Here is a 23,084-nt window from a genome sequence, read left to right on the forward strand (position 1 = left end):
GAGGACTGGCAGGAAAGCAGGAGGGTGCTGCTGATGGAAATGGTCCCTTATCCTCACACATGGGGGAAAGGGTGCGATTTCTGGGCCTGTGCTTCCAGGAAAGTCCTTCTCCAATTCACAGGGCAGAAGCAAGCCTTCCCTTGACCCTGCAGGATATGAGTTCATTGTCATTGCCCGCACCAGCTGCCTTTTTTATTGGGTCTTGCCCACCTCCTTCTACCTACCTGAAACCTCCCTGGAGAGCACATGAAATCCTCAAACACATATTCAATGAAAGTCACCATTTCTTTTTTTTCTCGGTCCGTGGCCCAGGCTGGAGTGCAGTGGCGTGATCTCGGCTCACTGCAACCTCCGCCTCCCAGGCCAAGCGATTTGCCTGCCTCAGCCTCCCGAGTAGCCAGGATTACAGGTGCACACAACCACACCCAGCTAATTTTTGTGTTTTTAGTAGAGACAGGGTTTCACCACGTTGGCCAGGCTGGTCTCGAACTCCTGACCTCCAATGATCTGCCGCCTCAGCATCCCAAAGCGCTGGGATCACCATTTCTTTAGAGCAAATGTGATCTCACCTTTCGGATTCACTTAAAGTAGTGATTTCTCCAACCCTGCTGCACATCCCCTGACTCCACCTGGAGGACTTTGAGAACTAATTCCACCTGGGCCCCATCCAGGCCAGTGAAGCTGGCTCATCCATGCAAAAGGAAAAAAACAGCAGAATCTCTCTTGGTTTCTTATCTGATCCTTTTAATATTTTTATTGGATATGAATATTTCATGATGCACATTACATTAGTACAAGCAGTCTACGAATACAGTTCAATAGTCACACACATATACTGGGGTGAGCACAAAACATTTCGACTAGAGGGGTGCAAGCAAGCAGGTTTGGAGAGTGCTGACATGAAAGGGTGACGCAGGTCAGGTTCACAATTAGTGATAAAACGGAGAAAAAGAGGGATTATGGCAAACCATAGGCTGGGTCATGCCCCAACTCGCAGTGGGAAGACGCTATTTAGCTTGTTGCCATGCGAGGATGGGGGCCTAGGACTACTGGGTATTCTGAGTTCTAAAGAAAAATGCAGACCTTGGCTGGGCGCGGTGGCTCATGCCTGTAATCCCAGCACTTTGGGAGGCCGAGGTGGGTGGATCACGAGGTTGAGATCGAGACCATCCTGGCCAACGTGGTGAAACCCCATCTCTACTAAAAATACAAAAATTAGCCAGGCGTGGTGGCACGTACCTGTAGTCCCAGCTACTCGGGAGGCTGAGGCAGGAGAATCACTTGAACCTGGGAGACAGAGGTTGCAGTGAGCTTAGATCATGCCACTGCACTCCAGCCTGGTGACAGAGTGAGACTCTGTCTCAAAAAAAAAAAAAAAAAAAGAAAATGCAGACCTTTTAATTTTATGTGAAATCTCACAATTTCTAAATATTGGCACCTAATGGAATATAACAAAAAATGAACATCATAGGGGCTAAAGAAAACACTGGGCTGGATGGCCCGAGGGTGCCCCATCTGTGACTTTTAAACACCACGCCCTCCTGGTCTACATTATTTCATTTAATCTCTGTAATGACCCTGTGAGACACTGCTTCACTTCTCTTTTACCAATGAGGAAACCGAGGCTCAAAGACACCAGGGAATGAATCCAAGGTCTGAGAGACTCGAGTCTCAACATGATGAGACCCTGGCCGCTTTGCTTAACGTGACATTTCTGTGGCTATTAACTGCATGGGAATGAGTGCAGGCCCTGAGCCACTGCAATTCTGGTGGCAGGAAAGAGTTTATTCTCAGTGCACCTTCAATAGGCAAAAGCTCTTCAACTTCTCAACTACTGTGAACAACTACATGAGAAGGCAACAGGCTGGGGAGAGGGGGGCTAACTATTCTCACAATTTCTTGGGACACCAATGGGCAGGAGCCAGGTCAGAAAGGGAGAAATGTGTTAATGGCATCACAAGACAAAACTGGCGGAGGGGTCAGAAAGAGAGAGGAAAACATCTACATCCAGGTCAGCTCACCCACACATAACAGTACTAGAATTTCCTGGATATTTAACTATGTGCTGGAAATTGTTCTAAGTCTGTAACTAGAATCATCTCACTTAATGTTCACCTTAGGAGTGGTGCCTTTCATATATCCCCATTATACAGATGAGGAAACTGAGGCACGTTAACATGCCAAAGGACACGAAGCTAGTTGGGAGTCTTAAAGCTCAGGTTTTAAATCCTACTCTCTCTTGTCTCTCTGAGTCTCCAATGTCATCAGGATGGGCCACTGAGGTTCTTCAAACCTCAGTTCTACCTGTTATTACATAAGAATAAGGGACTTACAGAAAAAACTATATTATGCTGGTGAAATCCACGAAATAATGTAAATGGGGCTGTGTCTCTTTCAAGAGATCAGGGGAACTCCCTAAAGAGAGGATATCAACTTTATTTTAATTATTAACATCTCCTTCCTGTGCACTGAGCACAGGACTCAAAGCTCAGGCTTTTACTTAGGTTTGTCTTAGAGAAAGGAAAGAGGCCAATCTTCAATGAGTCATTTCTCTTTTAGTTTCTTTGCCTTTGGGGATAGAGGCTACAGAGGAATGGAAACGGGAATTCCTGCTCTCAAACTTTTTATAGAAGCGTTGTCCAATAGGACTTTCTTTGATGATGAAAATGTTCCATATCTGTACCGTCCAATACAGCAGTCACTAGCCACATGAGGCTATTAAGCACTTGAAATGTGGCCAGGGCAACTGAAGAGCTGCATTTTTAATTAAAATTAAAACTGAATTTAAATTGAAGTAGCCACAGCTAGCTAGTGGCTACCATATTGGACAGCACTATGGGTGTGGGTGAGAAACTGGGATGTCTCTAAGTTCTGTCTTTCCCCAGAGGGCTGGGTCCACTCCAGAGTCTCTGAAAAAGCTTGGGAAAGAGGAAAGTAGGTTAGGCTTTGTCACACGCTGGGCTCATTCCTGTCACCTGCCCTGGACCTTGGGGGCTGAATGGCTCACATTTTAAAATCTGAACAATTTTTGGGGAAGAAGGTCCTGTTTAACACCAAATCAGACTATAACACAGGGTCATTTTAAAACATTTAAAAATTCATGGGCACCATTTCCTAGCTGTTTTGGATTGGGACCTGGGTGCTACTTTCTAGGGGCCAAGAGAAGTCTCCACTGCCCTTGCTTAAGCCCATGAGAGCGCTGGAGGAGAAAAGCCGATCTCTTTTTCTCCTCCGCCTGAGACTTGTGCTCCTTCTAGGGTTTTGCTTCCAGAAGCTGACCTCTGAGTTCTGAAACGATGTCTGTGAGATCAAACGGCAGAGGCATCGAAGCGTCATCCTTTTCCCAGTATGGCCGACATTCTGGCTTCTGATCAGCAGGTAAAGTTCGGGCAATTCGAGACTGGCACCTGGAAGAGTAAAAATAGGAAATTAATCCACGGGAGGGAACCCCTAGAAGACCCCAACCCACAGGAAGCTTGGAGCAACACTGGCCAATGCTCCAAAGACAGTCCTCTGGGGTGAAGGTCATGGTGACGACTGAATGAGTCTACAGGCGGAACGCAGGTGTTTGTAAGAAGGAAGACTGTTCCTGATGGTGTTGGGGCTTCCTTTGCTTTGACTCCCAGATTTGTATTATCTCAGGTGGCTTCGTAGAAGCCAATCATCAGGGAAATTCAGTTACTCTGCCTTTAAAATGGTGAATTATTTTTTCATTATCTCAACTGTTATTTAAAGTGTGTGATTAAGCCATTATCAGATTTAAATGTTTGTGGGATTTCGACGTATTACTAGATTACTGGGAAAGATTAAATTGAATTTACTGCATTAAAACGTCCAAGAATAGATTAAACAATATTACAGGCCGGGATTGACTTTGGAGATCCTGGAGATTTACAAGTGTCCCAGCTTGCTGTGCTCAGAAAAAGGCACTCCAAGGAGAGACCGATTTATAAGGATATATGCAAATAGAGGTTAATAATCATTTCCACTGATGAAGAGGTGGGAAAAACTTCCACAAAATTAAATTAAGAGGCCAGCAAGAGTTAGTCCCTAAGGAAAACACTTAAATCACGGTTTTTATTGAATGGATTATTCATCAATAGTAGAGAAATTAATTATCATATGAAGCTAAATTATAGCCTCACAGGAAAAAAATTGGGGCAACATTCTCACACCTTGGCAGGCATCTATCTCTCAGAGAGACTGGCTTATTTAAAAGTGACCTGGGAAAACTCAGTGGCTTTAGCTTTATTTATCTGCAAAATGAGGATCAGAGAGAAGGAAACAGATTGCAATAAGGAATGAACAATTTCTTGACTCTCCTGGAGTACATGGCAGTGAAAATGAGTGGATCAAAACCAAACACTATGAGGACATTTGGGAGCATTGCACACACGCCTCCCTCCACCCCCGCCTTCTCTGCATTTTTGTCTAAATCAATTAAAAAGTGGGCATGCTCACTATTTGTCTTCTGACTGTGTAGGACTGACTATGCCGAGATCAAAGAATGGAATATCCTGGCCCCATTTCCAAGCCTGATGGTAGAGAGGGTTCCTAACTGAAAGACATCTTCTTCTCTGGGGAATTATTAATGGTGAGGGGATCCCCCTGGGAAAACATACTTCAACTTTACACCTATTTTCGCGTGTGGTTAATTGCTACACCGGCATCCTACGCACTCAATCCGTTGTACATTACACATAACATTCTAATATATCTTCGGCTCTCTGCATCAGGCCCTGATAATAGCATCTGTTAACATGCACTAAGTACTATTATGTAGCACATCACTTCATAAATAATAAGATTAGCTGACCCCGGGGCCCCAAGAAGAGTAATGTGTTTAAATGTTCTCATTATTTATTTAAAACAAGAATTAAAGCAACAGAAGCTGCTTTTGACAATCCTCTTAGCATAAATATTAAACTGTTTGCACTGATAAGCTACACACTGCACTGAAGAACAGAGGGTGCGTTCTGCAGACTACTTAATCATAGGTGTTTGAGACCATGCCACTTGCTGTCGTGGTTCTGAGGGTGCATCTCTGTAGTTCTAGAGACAGTCTCTAAACCACTTGAAAGGGATGCAGGGGAAATTAATATTCAAGGAAAGCTGCGACTAATTACAAAGGAACTCTGCAAAGCTTTTAAAATTGTGTTTTCTCTCTGTCTCAGAATCCTAGAGTAATGCTCAATTTACTGGGTAGGGAAAGTTATTCCAAATTGAGCATTTCAATCTCACAGTGGATAAATTATCCGTGCACACATTATCCTGGCTGGCAGATTAAAGGGCTATGATAAGTGTCGATCCACCTAGAATATCATAAGGTTTGTAGAAAGTCAATAGAGATGCTTTTTCACCTGTCAAATGGGTTTTGCCTCTGTACTTTGAGAAAGTATTAAACACATTGAAGCCTGCTGCAGAGGTTTGCTTATGCTGTGTTGTAGAAGCTTCCCAATCCCAGTGGCTTTTCTTTTGGGCAAAGCTGTTTCACAGTTTTCTGCTGTTGTTCTTCTCATCAAAGGACTGGCTGGGGCCAGGCGTGGTGGCTCACACCTGTAATCCCTTGCACCCTGGTAGGCCAAGGCAGGCAGATCACTTGAGGCCAAGAGTTAGAGACCAGCCTGGGCAACATGGTGAAACCCTGCCTCTACTAAAAATACAAAAATTAGCTGGGCATGGTGATGCCCGCCTGTAATTCCAGCTACTGGAGGCTGAGGCATGAGAATCACTTGAACCCAGGAGGTGGAGGTTGCAGTGAGCCAAGATCGTGCTACTGCACTCCAGCCTGGGCAACAGAGCAAGACTCTGTTTCCAAAAAAAAAAAAAAAGAAGAAGAAGAAAAAAAAAGACTGGCTGGTATGGGAAGTGGCTCCTTTGCATGCAAGCTCTGACAGACAAGCTGTACATAGTCACTGCATCCATCTGGGCCAGGAGTAGAACCCTTTGTTGGGTTTCTTCAGAGCCTTCATTCAGAAATTGCAAGATTACTTTAAAATTTTTTCTTTAATGTCCAGTGTTCCTTGCCAATTTCCAAATGATAGTAATAGGGGCCAGCAGAGGGCTCGTCATTGGAGGTAGGTGATGTATTTACCCATGAAAAAGGACAGACATCCCCAACTCAAATGATATTGTGTGATTTAGCATCATGCCAGACTATGGAACTGATAAAGAGAAAGTTGGGAATTACTTGAAGGCACATCTGTCCCCCTTTAGGGTTTCACTTCTTTTGCTCAGGTCACTCATTCTTCCTTCTTGGATCTTAACTTCCAAAGATGGGAAGCAGGGAGACTGCAGCATGGTGGTAAAGAGTGTGTTCTCTGGATTGCCGGAGTTGCTGCTCTCCAGGGGCATGACATCTTGGGCAGGTTTTGTTACCTCGCTGAGCCTCAGTTTCTTGTCTGTCAAGTGGTGACGGTAATAATAGTCTCTTACTTATGGGGTTGATGTGAAGATTACATGAATTATACGCAGAAAGTGCTTAGAACATTTCCTGGCACATAGCAAGCGCCCAATACCTATTAAATAATATTATCACTATCGTTACTTCTACTCCAGGTACCAGTGGCAGATGAGAAATGCCAATGAGAGAGCTGCCTGTTATACTTGGGCTGTCTCGACGGACTCCTTCTAGGGGAAGCTCTGGGGATACATGAGCAGCTCTGTCTGGCTTGAATCAAATTGCACCTAAGGCTGGATCCTATCACATTGTGACATTCCAAGACCCTGAGGCTTATGTATTCAAGCTGCTACAACTTTCCAGTGTCAGGCTAAAATGTTCAGATTCAGAAGGGATCAGCAGTTGTTCCTGAAGACCTAGGATTGATAAAAGGCATTGTCGTCTGCCCTTCTAAGTGGTGGTTATTCCAGATTGATTTTGCATTTACAGGAAATAAGGTTGGATTGTTTCTTAGCACACAATACTGTATAGTCTCTTGTAAAATAAAGGGGCCCCAAGTTGTCTTATGAAATATGTGAGGAATACTGATTGTGATGCAAATTTGTTGTCCTGTATTTACTCCCACCATTCCCACCAACAGGATTCTATTTTCCTGTGGGGTACCTGTCCCTTCCCCATGCTTCATGACTTGATGTGGGTGGGACTAGCTCCACCTCTACGGCCAGGGGAGAGCCTTGATTGGCTTAAGCTATGTCAGTACATCACGCTCTCCTAGCCACAGGGAGTGGTTTAAGAGGAGGCACATGACCCAATATGGGGCAAGATCAAGAGAATAAATCAGAGGACTGGTATGGGAGCTAAAGGATAAGACTTTCTCCTCTCCTGGCCTATGAATAATTAGGATGTGTGATGTGGAACTGCCATCAAATTTTGCTGCCGTCCAGCAAGGGGTGGGTCCTAGACAATGCTGTTTGAGTATCTGGGTCATGCTTCACTTAGATGTTTCAGTTTCATGAGCCTTTATTGTCTGAGTTAGGTTTTTCTGTAAAGAATCCTAGCTGATATGCTGGCCATGCTTCCTGTCTCTCAGTTATTTCCTGCCTTTTACAACATCCATTGCCTCAGCCAAGTGAATGCAGATAGTCTCTCCAAACTGAGATGTTGTGGCTGATACAGCGTAGTGTGTGCAGAGAATACCTGGGTATGAACTCATGAAAACACTGACATTTGGTTTTGTTTTAAGTAGTATTTCTATTTGGGACAAATTTCTGCCCAGAAAACAAGAGAATGCTGGTCCATCCACACCGGCCTTTGCATGAAAATAAGCCAGTTTTCAGGACTAGAGCTGGATAATGTTGCTAAAGAAGTTAACAAGATTCCCTTCTCAGTGTCATTCTCAAGTCCTACTGAACCCAGCTAAACAATAAGAAAGTTACAGTTTCCCTTTTCAATCCTGTCCTCTCTAATCCTATCCTAAGGAAAAATCCCATTTTTAAAAAATGTTTCTTGGGTTAGCACATAAACTTGGATCTGTTCAGAAAATACTGCCCCTTTCATGAAGCAGTTCAAGGACAGCAAAGGAAAATAATATGTATATACACATAAAATATTGTATACATATCCTTTATATGTATACCTATTATTTTATATATAAATATTTTAAATATAATAAATATAAATATTTTATACATATGTATTTTATACTATACTCTTTATTACATACTATGTATAATATACAATATGTAATGTGAATTTATAATATGAATTTAGGAGGAAGAGAGATAAAGTATATACATAATATAGTATGTACATATACTTTTAATATATTATATATTATGTATTACGATATATTTATATACAATAATATATTTATATTATTATATATAATTATTATATATAATGATATACATAAATTATATATAATGTATATATAATATGTAATTATATATTTATTAAAACACACAATTATATGTATTTATTATATAATTATTATATATTTTATATATTTAATATATAATTATATAACTATTACATATAACTGTAACAATTATATAATTTTATTTATTTATTATATAATTATAATATAATGATATAACTATTATATATAATTTATAAATTTATATATTTATTATATAACTATTATATATAATTATAATTATGTAATAAATATATAAAATATAATTATATCTAATATTATATAATATATAAATATATATAATAAATACATATAATTCTATACAATATATACTATATTACATATTATATGTGTATATAAAGTATATATATTACATATATACTTTCTCTCTCTCTCCTTCCTAAATTCACATTATTTTGACTCAAAGCACTCTATAAACCATCTCCTGAAACTCTCAGCTACTTAGGAGTTGTTCTCCCTGAATGACCTAGTGATGTAACAGGAAGCAGCCGAAAAGTGGCACATTGGCTAGCTGCTAGCAGATTGTCCAGAGGTCCCCCTGACCAAGGTGTAACTCATGAAGGGCGTCACTGCCCGGTGATTTCCCCCAGGGCTGCACTTACATTTAGATGATCGGGATTGCAGCTACATTAGTGAACACTGGTCACCATGCTAAAATTAACCACTTTAGCTAAAGAGTGTGTTAATTATGGGTATGCAAGCAGTCAATAAAAGGTTAATGCAAAAGTCAAAGGATAAATTTCTTCCCTTATTGCATCACTTCACAGACTAAATGACTAACATTATACTTTGTGTTTTTAATCAATAGGTTTTACAGTAATGTGCTGGCCATTGATTTTAAGAAAACATACACGGTCTTCTTCCTTGTCCCTAAATTTTGCAACAAATAAAGGACAGGTAACATTTCCATTACTCTTGATGAAATGATAAAGATTTCAGGAGAAATGGTTCCTGCTGAAAGATTCATCAGAATAAGCAAATGTAACATACACACACACACACACACACACATACACAGACTAGAACTTGATGGAGAAATATTACCAAGCATGGGCCACTGAAGAGATAACAGAAATGAACTCCTAAGAGGGAATTCTTCAATGGGAAAGAGGAGAACAACTCCTAATTAAAATAACAATTACATTTTGTACAATGTTTAAAAGTCCCAAATAATGTCCATCCACAGCACTGCTTCTTACTTTCCTAATATCTAGGACAGATGGCAGGGGTAGGTATTTGGATCCCCAGTTTGAGTGAGGGCTGCCTTACTCAAGGTTTGATGGAACGGTGTGCAAGGGAGCCAGGGCAGGTCAGACCCCTGGACATCTGGCTGGCTGCCCTTTTCACTCCATTCCATCTTTTTCATGGATTTCCATTTGGACTAAAACGGATCCTGTCCATTGACTAGTCAGCTATTCTTGTCAAATTTAGATATTCAGGACATTCCAAATCGTTTCAGAGGAAAGAAGCAAATGTTGTTTTTACCTCCGGTTTCTAGAATGACTATTATTATGTTAGATGACTGACAAAACCTAGTTTTCTTCTTTTCATTCTTTTGACTGTGAGGCTCTTACAGCATAAGTATCTACAGTCTATAGAAATAAAAGATACATGTTCAGCTTCTGAGGGCATAAACTATCTCTAATTATTAATATATTCCCTGGGTGACCTTGAGAAAACTATCTCAACCTCTTAGTTTCCTCGACTGTTACACTGAAGTTAATGCTTCTCTGCTTTACTGGGTTATGTGAAGATAAAATCAAATAACACATATAAAAGCACTCTAAAATATGTAAAGTACCATATAAATGTATAATTATGCCTCAATATCCCTTTTCTTATGTGATACAAGTCCTATTTTTAAAACCTCGCTGATCAACCTAGTGATCACGCAACGTTGGCCAGAAGGGCTTGTAACGCTCACAAATAAAAATGAAAGAAATCACACTTCTAAAGAGAGCAGTTTAAACGGACAGCTTCATCATAAAATACCCAGTGTTTAAAAGTCTCCTCTTCTTTAAGTCAGTGTTTTTTCTGGAATTTGAATTTAAGGAGTTGACAGTCACTTGGCCAAATGCTGAGTAGGAGTCTGTATGAGGGCATGAGCTACATGATAATGCATTCTCCTAATGCACAATAGCATAAGCCAATACCAAGGCTTAAGAGGCCTCAAGAGCCAGGCGAGGTGGTTCACACCTATAATCCCAGCACTTTGGGAGGCTGAGGTGGGCAGATCACGAGGTCAGGAGTTTGAGACCAGCCTGACCAATGTGGTGAAACCCCGTCTCTACTAAAAATACAAAAATTATCCAGGTGTGGTGGTGCACGCCTATAATCCCAGCTACTGAGGAGGCTGAGGCAGAAGAATTGCTTGAGCCCGGGAGGCGGAGATTGCAGTGAGCCGAGATCGCACCACTGCACTCCAGCCTAGGTGACAGAGTGAAACTTCATTTCAAAAAAAAAAAAAAAAGGGGCCTCAGGTAGAAAACATTTGTGTTACATCAAGTCCACATGAACCTGCAAAACCCACCTGCCAGATCAGCATGAAAAAAGCAGGAAACAATGATGTCATAGGGCAACAATCCTCTCAATGGCCTTTTGCTTTAAAGGGAGCATGAGACAAATATGGGACCCTAATGTCCTCTGTTCAATTCAGTATTTTGAGGGTTCATTTCACTCTAATGTGTATTTGTGTGGCCAACGTCTTGCCATACAGAGTGATTCCAGTGTTTAAAGATAAGTATTTTTCATATTAACATGGTATCTAAATCCCTGCCAGTACCTGATGTACAAATTGAAGGGATTTCCATGTATAATTCTCACCTCCATGATGCCTACCTTAAGCGCTACATTTAAAATCTAACCTCATGGAAGAGGCCACTCCATTGTACTGTTTTTCATAGTCTCACCATGTTTTGCTCCAAATAATCTGTTACAGTGAGTGGTGAAAAAAGTATGCAGTCTAGTTTATAATAATCGTTCCCTTGACACTCTAAATCCTCTGAAAAGAGAAGAACAAGTTAATGAATTTGTAATGTGTCTTCTTGGACTGTTGTCACTGCTATCATGGCACTGTGGACAACTTTACAAGTAAATAGCCACCCAGTCATACTTACAGCTATCATAACAGTCTACTCGGACAAAGGTGGCTTTATCAAGTCAGCATGTCAAATAACTCAGTTTACCTATTGCAGAACCACTAAAACAAACCAATTCCTAAATGAGTTTTGACAAAAGACACATTCACTTTTTCTTTGAAAGGCTTTTAACCTCTTGCCTCTGTTCCCCACGTTAATGTTTCCAGATCAGTAAAGTCAACACACATCAGAGAGTGAGGAAAAGCCAGACTTTTCCCCAGGGGTCAGTTTTTTGTCCCCATGGGTCAATACACCTTTTTAGTAGTTAGTGTTCTTCAACCATGACCACTTGAGAAGCCGGGTTTGGCTTAACTTCTAGTTGTATATACATCTACTTTTGGGCCTCACGCTTCTGGGAAGAGGTGAGAAGTCCAATATAAGATAGGCTGTTTAGGTGCTTTAAAAACACTTTGACTGCCAAATATACCTGAAGTACTTTTGAACACCAAGATAACGCCATTCAGCCACAAAAACAACCATCCATTTTTCAAGAACTCTTTCTTTCTTTCTTTTTTCGAGACAGGGTCTCACTCCATCACCCAGGCTGGAGCACAGTGGCACAGTCATAGCTCACTGAAGCCTCCAACTCCTGGGCTCCAGTGATCCTCAGCCTCCCGACTAGGTGGGAGTACAGGCAGGCATGACCACATCTGGCTATTTTTGTTTTTGTTTTTTGTAGAGATGGGGTCTCCCTTTGTTGCACAGGTTGGTCTCAAACTCCTGGGCTCAAGTGATCCTCCTGCCTTGGCCTCTCAAAGGGTCGAGATTACGGGCATGAGCCACTACGCAGAGGCAAGAAATCTTTCTTCCATTTAGCATAGATAACTCTGCTGCCTGGATCTTGGCCAATTAACACAATTAGAGAGTCCTTCCTGTGGGTCTATGCCATCCTGCTGCCTTGGAGAAAGAGACAGTGCAGGTGGTACCCAGCTGCTGTCAATGGCTTACGTTCTCCACATTTGTTTGGAACTCAAAAGACATCTTCCATATAAATAATGATTTTCACAGTTCCCAATTCTTTCCCTCAGCACCTACATGACCTACAGTTTGTGTGAAATATAATATTAATAATAATATATAGTGCAATAGCCATGAACATCAGGGCTTTTTGTTTTGTTTTGAGATGGTGTCTCTCTAGGTTGCCCAGACTGGTCTAGAATTCCTGGACTCAAGTGATCCTCCTTTCTCAGCCTCTTACATAGCTGGGATTACAGGCATGCAGAACAATGCCCAGCTGATTGTTATTTTTCATGAGATAGAACATTTAGAGTTCCAACTTGGGATTCCAAGAAGAGATTTGTTTTGGTAAAGGTTTCCCATCATCCTGGCTATGGAACCAGAGTGTCTCACTGTAAATCATGGTTAAGAGCTCCCCTGCTTTTGTTGTGATTGCTTTTGGTGTCTTTGTCATGAAATTTCTGTCCATTCCTATGTCCAGGATGATATTGCCTAGTTTGTCTTCCAGGGTTTCAAAAGCAAAAGTTGATAAGTAGGATCTAATTAAACTTAAGAGCTTCTGCACAGCAAAAGAAACTATCAACAGAGTAAACAGATGACCTGCAGAATGGGATAAAATATTTGCAAATTATGCATCTGACAAAGGTCTAATATCCAGCATCTATAAAGAACTTAAAACAAATGTACCAGAGAAAAACAACCCCATTAAAAAGTGGGCAAAGAACATGAACAGGCACTTTTCAAAAAAAAGCATACATGCAGCCAACTAGCATATGAAAGAAAGCTCAATAGCCCTGATTATTAGAGAAATGCAAATCAAAACCACAATGAGATACCATCTCACACCAGTCAGAATGGCTATTATTAAAAGTAAAAAAATAACAGATGCTGGCAAGGTTGGGGAGAAAAGGGAACATTTATACACTGTTGGTGGGAGTGTAATTTAGTTCAGCCATTGTGGAAAGCAGTATAGCAATTCCTGAAAGAGCTAAAAGCAGAACTAATATTCAACCCAGCAATCCCATTACTGGGTATACACTCAGAGGAATATGAATCATTCTGCCATAAAGACACATGCATGCAAATGTTCACTGCAGCACTATCCACAATAGCAAAGACATGGAATCAACCTAAATGCCTATGAATGAAAGATCAAATAAAGAAAATATATACACCATGGAATATAATACAGCCATAAAAAACAACAAGATCCACATATACACCATGGAACACAATGCAGCCATAACAAACAACAAGATCATATCTTCTAAGGGAACGTGGATGGAGCTAGAGGCTATTATCCTTAGCAAACTAACCCAGGAACAAATACTGCACGTTCTCACTTTTAAGTGGGAGTTAAATGATAAGAACCTATGAACACAAAGAAGGAAATAAGAGACACTGGGGTCTACTTGAGCACGGAGGGTGGGAGGAGGGGGGAACAGAAAAGATAACTATTGGGTACTGGGCTTAATAACTGGGTGATGAAATAATCTGTACCTCAAACTCCCGTGACACGTTTACCTACGTAAGAAACCTCCACACATACCCCAAACCTAAAATAAAAGTGGAAAAAAAAAAAAAAGAAAAAAAACCCCAGCTCCTCTGGCCTATGGTAAAGGCTCTATGAAAGAAGAGAGGACCCTGGGGTGAGGGGTAAAAGTGCTCAGGTCGTACCTCCAGGAGGTCAGAAGATGAGGATATAAGGGATGCAAGAGCCCCTTGCTTGTTTGGAAGTCAGGGCCACTTTTTGGTCATGAAATAGCTCAAAGCCATCTCCACTCTTTCTTTAGGGGTCCAGAGGAGTGCCCTGCCTTTTCCCCTTTACTGCTACAATGTGCAGGCTCCACCAGGGCACCTCCCAAGCCATGTGATGGCCTGTGTGATCCTCACAGCACCGCCTTTCTCCTGTCCCTCTCAAAACCGCCCCTGTGGGTTTATCAGAGACTTTTGTTGACATGGGAGAGATTATAAAGACATTGTAACTCATGCCAATGCTCTTTCGATGACATCTCCTCTCACACCGAAGGGATAATAAGAACAGTAATAAAAACATTTAAAAGAGCCAATAAGGCTTGGCACAGTGGCTCACACCTGTTATCCCAGCACTTTGGGAAGGCGAAGCAGGCAGATAGTAAGCTCAGGAGTTCAAGACCAGCCTGGGCAACATAGTGAAACCCCATCTGTACAAAAAATTTAAAAAGACTAGTCAGCCATGATGGCAGGCAGCTGCAGTCCTTAGCTAGTTGGGAGGCTGAGGTGGGAGGATCACTTGAGCCTGGGAGGCTGAGGGTACAGTGAGCCGTGATTGTGCCACTGCACTCCAGCCTAGGTGGCAGAGCAAGACCCTGTCTCAAACAAACAAACAAACAAACAAAAACCCCACAATAATAAAGATGAGTGCTACGATTCTCTACATATTCTATTAAAATGTTTGTCCTCAAAATTGAAAATGAGGCCCAGAAGATTAACTAATCCATCCAAGATTTCACAGCCAAACAAGGGATAGGGTCAGGATTTGAAGCCAAAATTGTCTGACTAATCTCTTTGCATTCTTCCAAAATACAGACATCACGAGAATCATTTTGGGCCCTTGTTAGAAACTGAGTTTCCTAATGGCACCTGGTCCTAAGTCAGACTTTCCAGATGAACGTCCTGGGAATCTTCATTTTCATAGGCGACTCTTAAGATCAGGCCAGTTGGTGAAAACACTGCACTGTGTTAACCTGCCACAAAGGACCACAAAGATGCTAAAAGTGGGTTGCGGTGGGGGAGACATACATGTGTCTTTGGGTCCAGAAAGAACTAACATTCAATTCAGCTCCATTTCAGAGGAAACCAGACTCAGGCCGCTGTAGAGTCCTATAGAGCGGCAACTTGGCTCCCCAGGCAGGCAGCTGGTGACTTCGCAGGGTCTGGCACATGAAACAGGTCTCCTGAAGTCCTCCCCCTACTTCAGGGACTGTGGCAGGCCCTTGGAACCACTTAATATGTGAGACTGCTTGGCCCACCACTGGGGTGTAAAACCAGGAGGTAGAGGGCTGAGAATAATTTTATCCCCCGGTTCATTTGTGGGCTTGTCTGTTACATAATGATAGTGATGAATGGGCTATCTTGACAGCCGAACATTTAGGAGCTGCTGACCTTTGATCTCTGGTCACATGATAGGGTCACCCGAAACTTGCATGACTTCTACCTGCCCAAAGGTAACAATATAAAGGTCAAATGGGCTGGACGATTATATGTATCAAGTCGGAGGCCGCTTGGTTGGATGCTTTAAGAGAGACCGGGTTGGGTTCCCCAGCACACAATGCTATGGAACCACTGCAGAAATGTGCTCAACAAAAGATATACAATTTCAAAGCAGTCTAGAGTAACTTTCCTTGCAAGGGAATAGAATGAACTCATTATTTTTAAAGGGCAACAATGAAAACAAACACTTTGGAAGAAAATATATTCTGCTAGTGACTCAGCCATCGGGAGGGAAGGCATATAGGTGCATGACTTAATGAATGATATTCATGCTGTACCTATGACATGGCAGCAGGTCCAATTTGATGCAATTACTGGAACAAAATCCCCACTGGGTAGTATCAAGCCCTCCTTTCAGCCACAGAATATGGTCTCTCCGCTGTCCTCTGTCACCACAGAACTCCACAAAGGACCATGATTGACAAAAGATAACCTTTTCCAAATCTCATGACTCCCCTGTTGCTTGAAATTTAAGTAAAGTTTGCATGGGACAGTCTCAAACTTCAGAAAGATTCCAGAATAACAAGGTGGCTGTGATTTTTAAATGCACTACAACATTTTAAAAAACATTTCTTCTTGCAAATTGGAAGACTGTGTTTCTGACTATGTGGTTCAATTCCATTTACTCAGAATCAACTTGATTCTGAGTAAATAATAGCAGTCATGTAAGTGACGAATACAGTTATGAAAATAAAAGCTAAAAGGCCAATGCCATTGATTTCCAGAATCTAGAAACTTCACAATCTGCAGGAAGCAGCAGACATTACAGAAAAATCTGATTTACACAAACAGCCTGTTTTTCTACAAAGGATTTTCCCCTGCAAAGTCAAAGACCTACAGACAGACTGCCAGTGAGTATAATCCACTCATACTCCTGAGAGATAAGCAAAGCAAGGGACAATGGCTTACAGAATAAAAGGCCAGCTGTTCTGACTTTGGAATGCTCATTTGAGTTGTAAGCTGTGAAATAAATTTGAGTTGATGGTTCCTCCATCTGCTCACCTGTCAGTCTCCTTCCATTGTACTGCTGTTTTTAGAAATAATTCCATGTAACCTGCTTAATTGGTTTTTGGATGCCAAGAAACACCTCACGAGTTCATTTTAACCTTATTCGGAACATGAGGTTCCTGGGCCCTTCTGGATTTCTCTTCTTTAGAAACATTCACTAACAGGTCACTTAGGGTAGGGAAATCAGTAGAATCTAATACCAACCATGTGACACAGTTCAAATTCAGGATTAGGAAGAAAATAATGGGTCAAAAGAAAAATGCTAATTTATAAAGGTCATATCAGTCTTCTGATGAATTTATGCTTTGCACTGATTTAAAAGCTGAGTCAAAGTCAAAATTCTTACAGTGGTCCACAAGGCCCTCCATGATGGACCCTTTCCTAACCCCGATCCTCTGCCCTTTCCTGGCACTCATCCCATTGTTCACTGTGCTCCAGTCAGACAGGCTTATTTGCTCACCCTGAAGAGGCCAAGAGCAGTCTCAGCGTATTAGAACCTGCTGCTCCTTCTCCCTTGAACACTCTTCCCCTAAAATATCCACATGGCTTCCTCCCCCTACCCCTTCAGGTCACTCCTTAATCCAATCAGGGAGACCTTCCTTGACTGCCTTACTCAGGACAGCAAATATCTCCCCTCCCTGTCCCCCAACTCTAGCACTCCCTGTCTTTCTTCACTGTCCTATTTTTCTCTGTAGCACTTGATGCCATTTGTGTGTGTGTGTGTCTGTGTGTGCACACGCACGTGAGCTAAGCTCTCTGAAGGCAGGGATGTCTGTCTGTTTTGCTCATTGCTATATCCTCGAAGCCTAGAGCAGAGTTTGACACATGGTAGCAGTAATAAATACTGTGGAGTGCACAAGTGATTGAAAGCATCTTGCATCTGAATTGTACCTCCTTAACAGGGAGCTGATTTCCCTGCGACACAGCACTTTAATAACAATGATAAGAAGAAGCAATAGCTGGGCACGTAAAAGTAATAGTACCCTGTAGTATTAATACAGGTAGTAATTACTACCCTGTAGTAATAGTACCAGCTACTTGGGAGGCTGAGGCAGGAGGACCACTTCAGCCCAGAAGGTTGAGGTTGCAGTGAGCAGTAATCACACCACTGCACTCCAGCCTGGGCAACAGAGCCAGACCCTGTCTCACAAAAAAAAAAAAAAAAAAAAAAAAAAGCAAACTAACAACTTAACGAGCCGGATGGTATAGCAGGGAGAACACTGGTCTGAGAGTTAAAGACTCAGTTCTGCCACTACTTTACCCTAGGATCTTGGGCAAAACTGTGACTTTCTGGCCATCATTACTTAGATCTGTACAATGAGGGCTTGAGTTAGACAATCCCTAAAGGTCTTCTCATCTCTAAAAAAACTGTAGTTATATATATAAACAGTATGGCTTACGTCCATATGCATTATCCCATGTGATCCTCACTACTAGGGCAGCAAAGAAAGGTGTAATCCCAGTTTTGAAAATGAGGCTACAGCTAGTGCCAAGGCCTTAACATATGAGTCTATCTTGGGGCCTCCAGCCCTAGGACAACACAACTGACACCACTTGAAGCAGTGACAGTCATCTGTTATGGACTAAATGTCTGTGTCCTCCTAAAAGTCATATCTTAAACTCTTAGCCTCTAATGTGACAGTATCTGAAGGTCGGCCTTTGGGAGGTAATTCGGTCATGAGGGTGGCACCCTTATGAAAGGGATTAGTGCCCTTAAGTGAAAGCATTGTTCCAGGTCACACAACCACATAAATAATAAGTCATATTAACTGGGGCTGAAACTTAGGTCACTCACTGGTCCAACACTTTTCAACTAAACTGAACTTGGTAAAATTGGAATTACTGCCACTCACTCTTAAACTCTGATTCGAAAGCTATTTTTGCAGGGAAGTTCTAATCCTCTGAGTGATATGTGTCATTGACTCCAGTACTTCCTGGGCACTATTTCACTCTCACCAAAGAACCTATGGAGTCTTTAAGCTGCCACTTCATTCCAAGGTTACAGATAATAAACTCCTCCATTTGCCTATGGATGTTTTATGACAGGAGCACAATTATATGTTGGTGCAGCTGTTTTGTAGAAAGGGAAGAAGTGCAGGCCACTGCAGCATCAGGATTGTCATGTTAACAAGCCCTGAACTCCAAAGATGTCATAGTGTCCTGGCCCTAAATCCAAAGCATGTCTGCATTTTATACACCTAGGAAATGAATGACACTCTTTCTACAGCTAACATTTGGAAACTAATATTGCTTTGTCCCACATAAATATCTATGCCGCTGGGTCAGTGATCAAGAAGATGCTTGCTAAATGTACACTGATAAAGCCAGGATTTGGCCAGAAGGACTTCTGTGACTTTCGTGCTTTTAGTATCCATTCATTCAACAGGATCTAGAGATCCAGTAGAGAACTACACCAAGTCCCAGGTTTTGTGGTGCTTACAGGCTAGCAGGAAAGTCAGGTAATAAACACATGTATTGGTTATAAACAGCATTCAGCCGCTAGCAAGGGGGACTGGAAATAACAGTGGTCAAAGTAGATGGGAGCTTATTTTTATTTCACATTAAAGAAGTCTAAGGAGCATCACACAGAAGCAGACCATGGACGTCTGTGACCCAGGCTGTTTCATCCGCCTTTCTGCTCTGTCATCCTTAGCACATGGATGCCATCCCCAAAGTCACCTATGGGGCCAGGACACTCCAGCCACCATATCTGAGTCCCAGGCAGGGGGCAGCAGAAAAGACAGAGGGCTAAAATATCCCCTTACCTCCTCTTTGAAAGGAGGACAAGTAACCCCCTCCATCTGGATCTCACTGATTAGAACTTAGTCACTGGGAAGTGTGAGATTTTAGCTGGATGTTGCTCCCTTTCCCTGTCAAAACCAAGACTTCAAGGAAGAGGCAAAAAGTGAGACCAGATGAAAAGCTAACATTCTCTGCCACACAATGTAAGCAAATAAATATCAAGAATATCAAGATAATTTCTCCTAGAGATAAGTGTTCTGGAGCAAATCAAGCAGAGAAATGAAAAAAAAAAAAAAAGAGTGAATAGAGAGGCTGAGGGAAGAGTCTAGGCTAGGGTGGCTGTGATGGACGCTTGTCCTGGGGAAGGGTATTGTAAGTGAGAATGAGTTAGACATTAGGGCTGGGTGCAGTGGCTCACGCCTGTAATTCCAACACTTCCGGAGGCCAAGGCAGAAGGCTCCCTTAAGGTCAGGAGTTCTAGACCAGCCTGGGCAACAGAGTGAGACTCTGTCTCTACAAAAAATAAGTAAATTAGCCAGGTACGGTGGCATGAGTCTACAGTCTCAGCTACTTGGGAGGCTGAAGTGGGAGGATTGCTTGAGCTTAGGAGTTTGAAATCACCTTCGGTAACATAGCGAGACTCTGTCTCTGCCAAAAAAGAAAGAAAAAAGAGTTAGGCATGCCCAGGGGACAGCAAGGGGGCCACTGTGGCTGGAGGAAGGGCGCGAAGATAGGGGATGGAGAGGATGGGGTCAGTCAAGCCTGAGCTCTTGGAAGCCACTGTGACGACTGGATTTTACTCTAAGTGAGATGGGGAACCGCCGGAGGGTTTTAAGCAGGAGTATGATACGATCTATGTCACGGTGCTCCGCAGAAAGCCTCTAGATTCCTTTAGGAATGGAGTCATCTCATGAGAGTAAACTTCTATGCTCTACTTACACACAGTATTCATTTGATGAAGCAAAATATCTTAAGACTCTTCAGTGGTGTCCTAGGCCACTCCAGCTCTGGGGCTGGGAGGGAGGGAAGGCTGTAAACCTTATCCTTCAAGGCTTTGATGTATTGTTCGCCTTTGCGCTGGAATAGAAAAGAAGGAATCACGCCAAAGCCTCCCTGTATTCCCAAGTCCACCTGATGTGTATCTTCAGAACTCAACACACATCCAATTTATGCTGTTCTTTTTCTTTTTGGTGCCGTGAATTCAGGCTGAGGAAGGAGGGTAATCCTATATGCTGAGAGCCACGGAAGACTGAACAGGCCTTCTGAGTCAGCGCAAGGTTTGCTTCTGAAATGACTTGGTTTGAAAGGAGTTTTAAAACATCGTAGTTCAATAGAGAGCAGGCCAAATTCTGAAGTCCTCCGACCGAAGTTTTTGTGGTGCTGCTAGCAATGCCGCCACTGAATAAAGCCCACTGGAGCCTCAGAAAAGAAGGATGAGTTGCCAAAGAGACCGCCTTAGGCTTGCAATATGGCCTGCAAACTTCAGGTTAACTGGGTGGACTTATTAATTAATCATCACAACCACAAGTTTCCCACCTGGGCATCTTTAAGGAGAAAGCAAGAGGAGAGACAGGCCATTATCTGTTTATTACTTATTGTCTTGTATTCTCTGGTCAATGGGCTGGTGCAGTGTCACACTTCGGGGCTTTGAAAGCGTGGGTCTGTCATTCCTTCACTGTCTGGGGGTGATCTCATTCTCCCAGCACCAGTGTTTGCTTGTGGGGTGACCTTGGGAAGGGCACTTAGCAACAGCATTTTCTCATCTGTCAAGCTGAGACAGCCACAGGGACCCAAAGTCACGTCTGGTAAATGCTCAAGCATGGGACGGTCTGGGCCACCTCATCTCAAAGCCCCCTGGCTCCGGGAAGAAGGCTTTTTCCAACAGGGAAAATAAGCAAGGCCATGTCCTTGCCACATGCCTGGTAGAGATGGGGGTGAAGGCAGGGTGGGGTGGAGGACGACAGTAGCTCTTTGTAGAAAAGACACCCTTAGGCCCTCACTGCAGATCCCAGATGCTTTCTCATTTGCCAAAATTTGGAAGGTCATAAGGAATCAAAGGACGACATCTGCTTGTGCAGAATGTCATTATAGAGGAGTCTGGGAACAAAAGGCCTGTTACAAGTCACCTTTCCAGCTCCTGCAAACAGGCCGATTAATGGAGAAGTTCGGCTCCTCACTGAGCATTACAGGAGTGGGGTCAGCTGGGACCGGGCCAGAACTCGGCGGTGAGTCAGGAGAACACGGCAAAGACTTGATTAGCTGCTGTGACCTCCTGCCCCGTGCCCGGCCTGCCAGGGAGCCGGGCTTCTCAGCAGACTGCTAAGTTAGAATTTACACTTTTTGGAAGAACAGTTCTGCAGCCGAGACCACCTGGGAGTTGGCACAGAATACTTTACGGAGGCTCCATTATGCGTTTTCTGCAGCACTAGCTGATAGGTTAGCTCGGGCGTGACTGCGAGACCTGGAGAACTTGCTATTCCTAATTTAAACTGTTCTTTCTAGCAGGAGACTGACTCGCAAAGGTCCTACTGCCCAAAGGCATCCGCCAGTAAGTTCCGGGGCCAGGGTTGGATGCGTAAGTGCCATCAGCAAGTGGCCTGCCTGTGTGGCATGAATGGACAGGTCCCAGGACAGTGTTCCCTCCAGGAATACTCTTGCTCTGGCTTTCAACTAATGCCAGGAAGTCTACTATTAATTCATTTTGTTCAAATGTATGTGGAAAGGAGGGAAAGGTATTTTACAATGCAACTACCTCTAAGGAGGATAACAGTTTAAGCCACCTCTCAGATAGAGCATGCTGCTTCCTGGTGTGAAGAAGGGAGAATCCCATGATCTCTGCAGTCCCTGGGTGAGAAGCAGAGGTAAACTTCCTTACGGTCTCACCTAGGGTTGATCACGTGAATAGCCTTCTGCGAGAGATGTACAGGAGGCCAGTAAATAAAGATTAGAAGCAATTTAATTGGTTCCAAGTTAATGTCCTTTTTCATTGGGTCTCATGTAAGCGTCTGGGAGTTACGGTTGCTACCTTAAAGTATTTATAAAGTTCTTTCCCAGGAGAAAGGTCTTTTGGGCAGGCAGCGAGTGGGTCTGTGAATTATTTCTCCATGGTGGGTACAGTGTGAGGATGAAGGAACAGGTTCAACTGTAAAGAATCTAGTGCTCTTTCCTCAAAGAGAAGGAATTCTCATTTTTCAGCAAGGTAATTTCTGACAGCCATGACTTGCTCTTTTAGACTTCAGATTTGGTAGAACCTCTGTTCTTGGGAGGTTCTTATCCTCTCTCCTACCCCCTCAGTTTAAAGACAAGTTTAATAGACCGCTCAACCCGTTTGTGTCAAAGTCAGGAGGCTAGAATCCAGGTCTTGAGATCCTTAGTTCACTATGGGCCTGCCTGCAAATTTTCCTTTTTCCTCCTCATGTTTTGTTTTGTTTTGAGACAGGGTCTTACTCTGTTGCCCAGGCTGGAGTCCAGTGGCACAATCACGGCACACTGCAGACTTGACCTCTCAGGCTCAAGTGATTGATCCAACTCAGCCCCCCAAGTAGCTGGGGCCACAGGCATGTGCCATCATGCCCAGATAATTGTTTTTTTATTACTTTTTGTAGAGACAGTGTCTCACTATGCTGCCCAGGCTGGTCCCAAACTCCTGGCC

At 42.7% G+C, this 23,084-nt stretch overlaps 1 protein-coding gene across 1 annotated transcript in view; it reads right to left on the bottom strand.

Moving 5' to 3' along the window:
* Nucleotides 1-723: 723 nt before the first annotated feature.
* FTO (FTO alpha-ketoglutarate dependent dioxygenase) overlaps nucleotides 724-23,084 on the bottom strand; it is a 415,383-nt gene continuing 393,022 nt past the window's right edge. The window contains 1 exon segment of the mRNA XM_055232690.2: nucleotides 724-3,407. Within this exon segment, the coding sequence (XP_055088665.1) occupies nucleotides 3,254-3,407 (154 nt within the window). The 3' untranslated portion in view covers nucleotides 724-3,253.

This window comes from Symphalangus syndactylus, chromosome 11 (genome assembly GCF_028878055.3).
Source record: "Symphalangus syndactylus isolate Jambi chromosome 11, NHGRI_mSymSyn1-v2.1_pri, whole genome shotgun sequence".
NCBI classification, from domain to species: Eukaryota; Metazoa; Chordata; class Mammalia; order Primates; family Hylobatidae; genus Symphalangus; species Symphalangus syndactylus.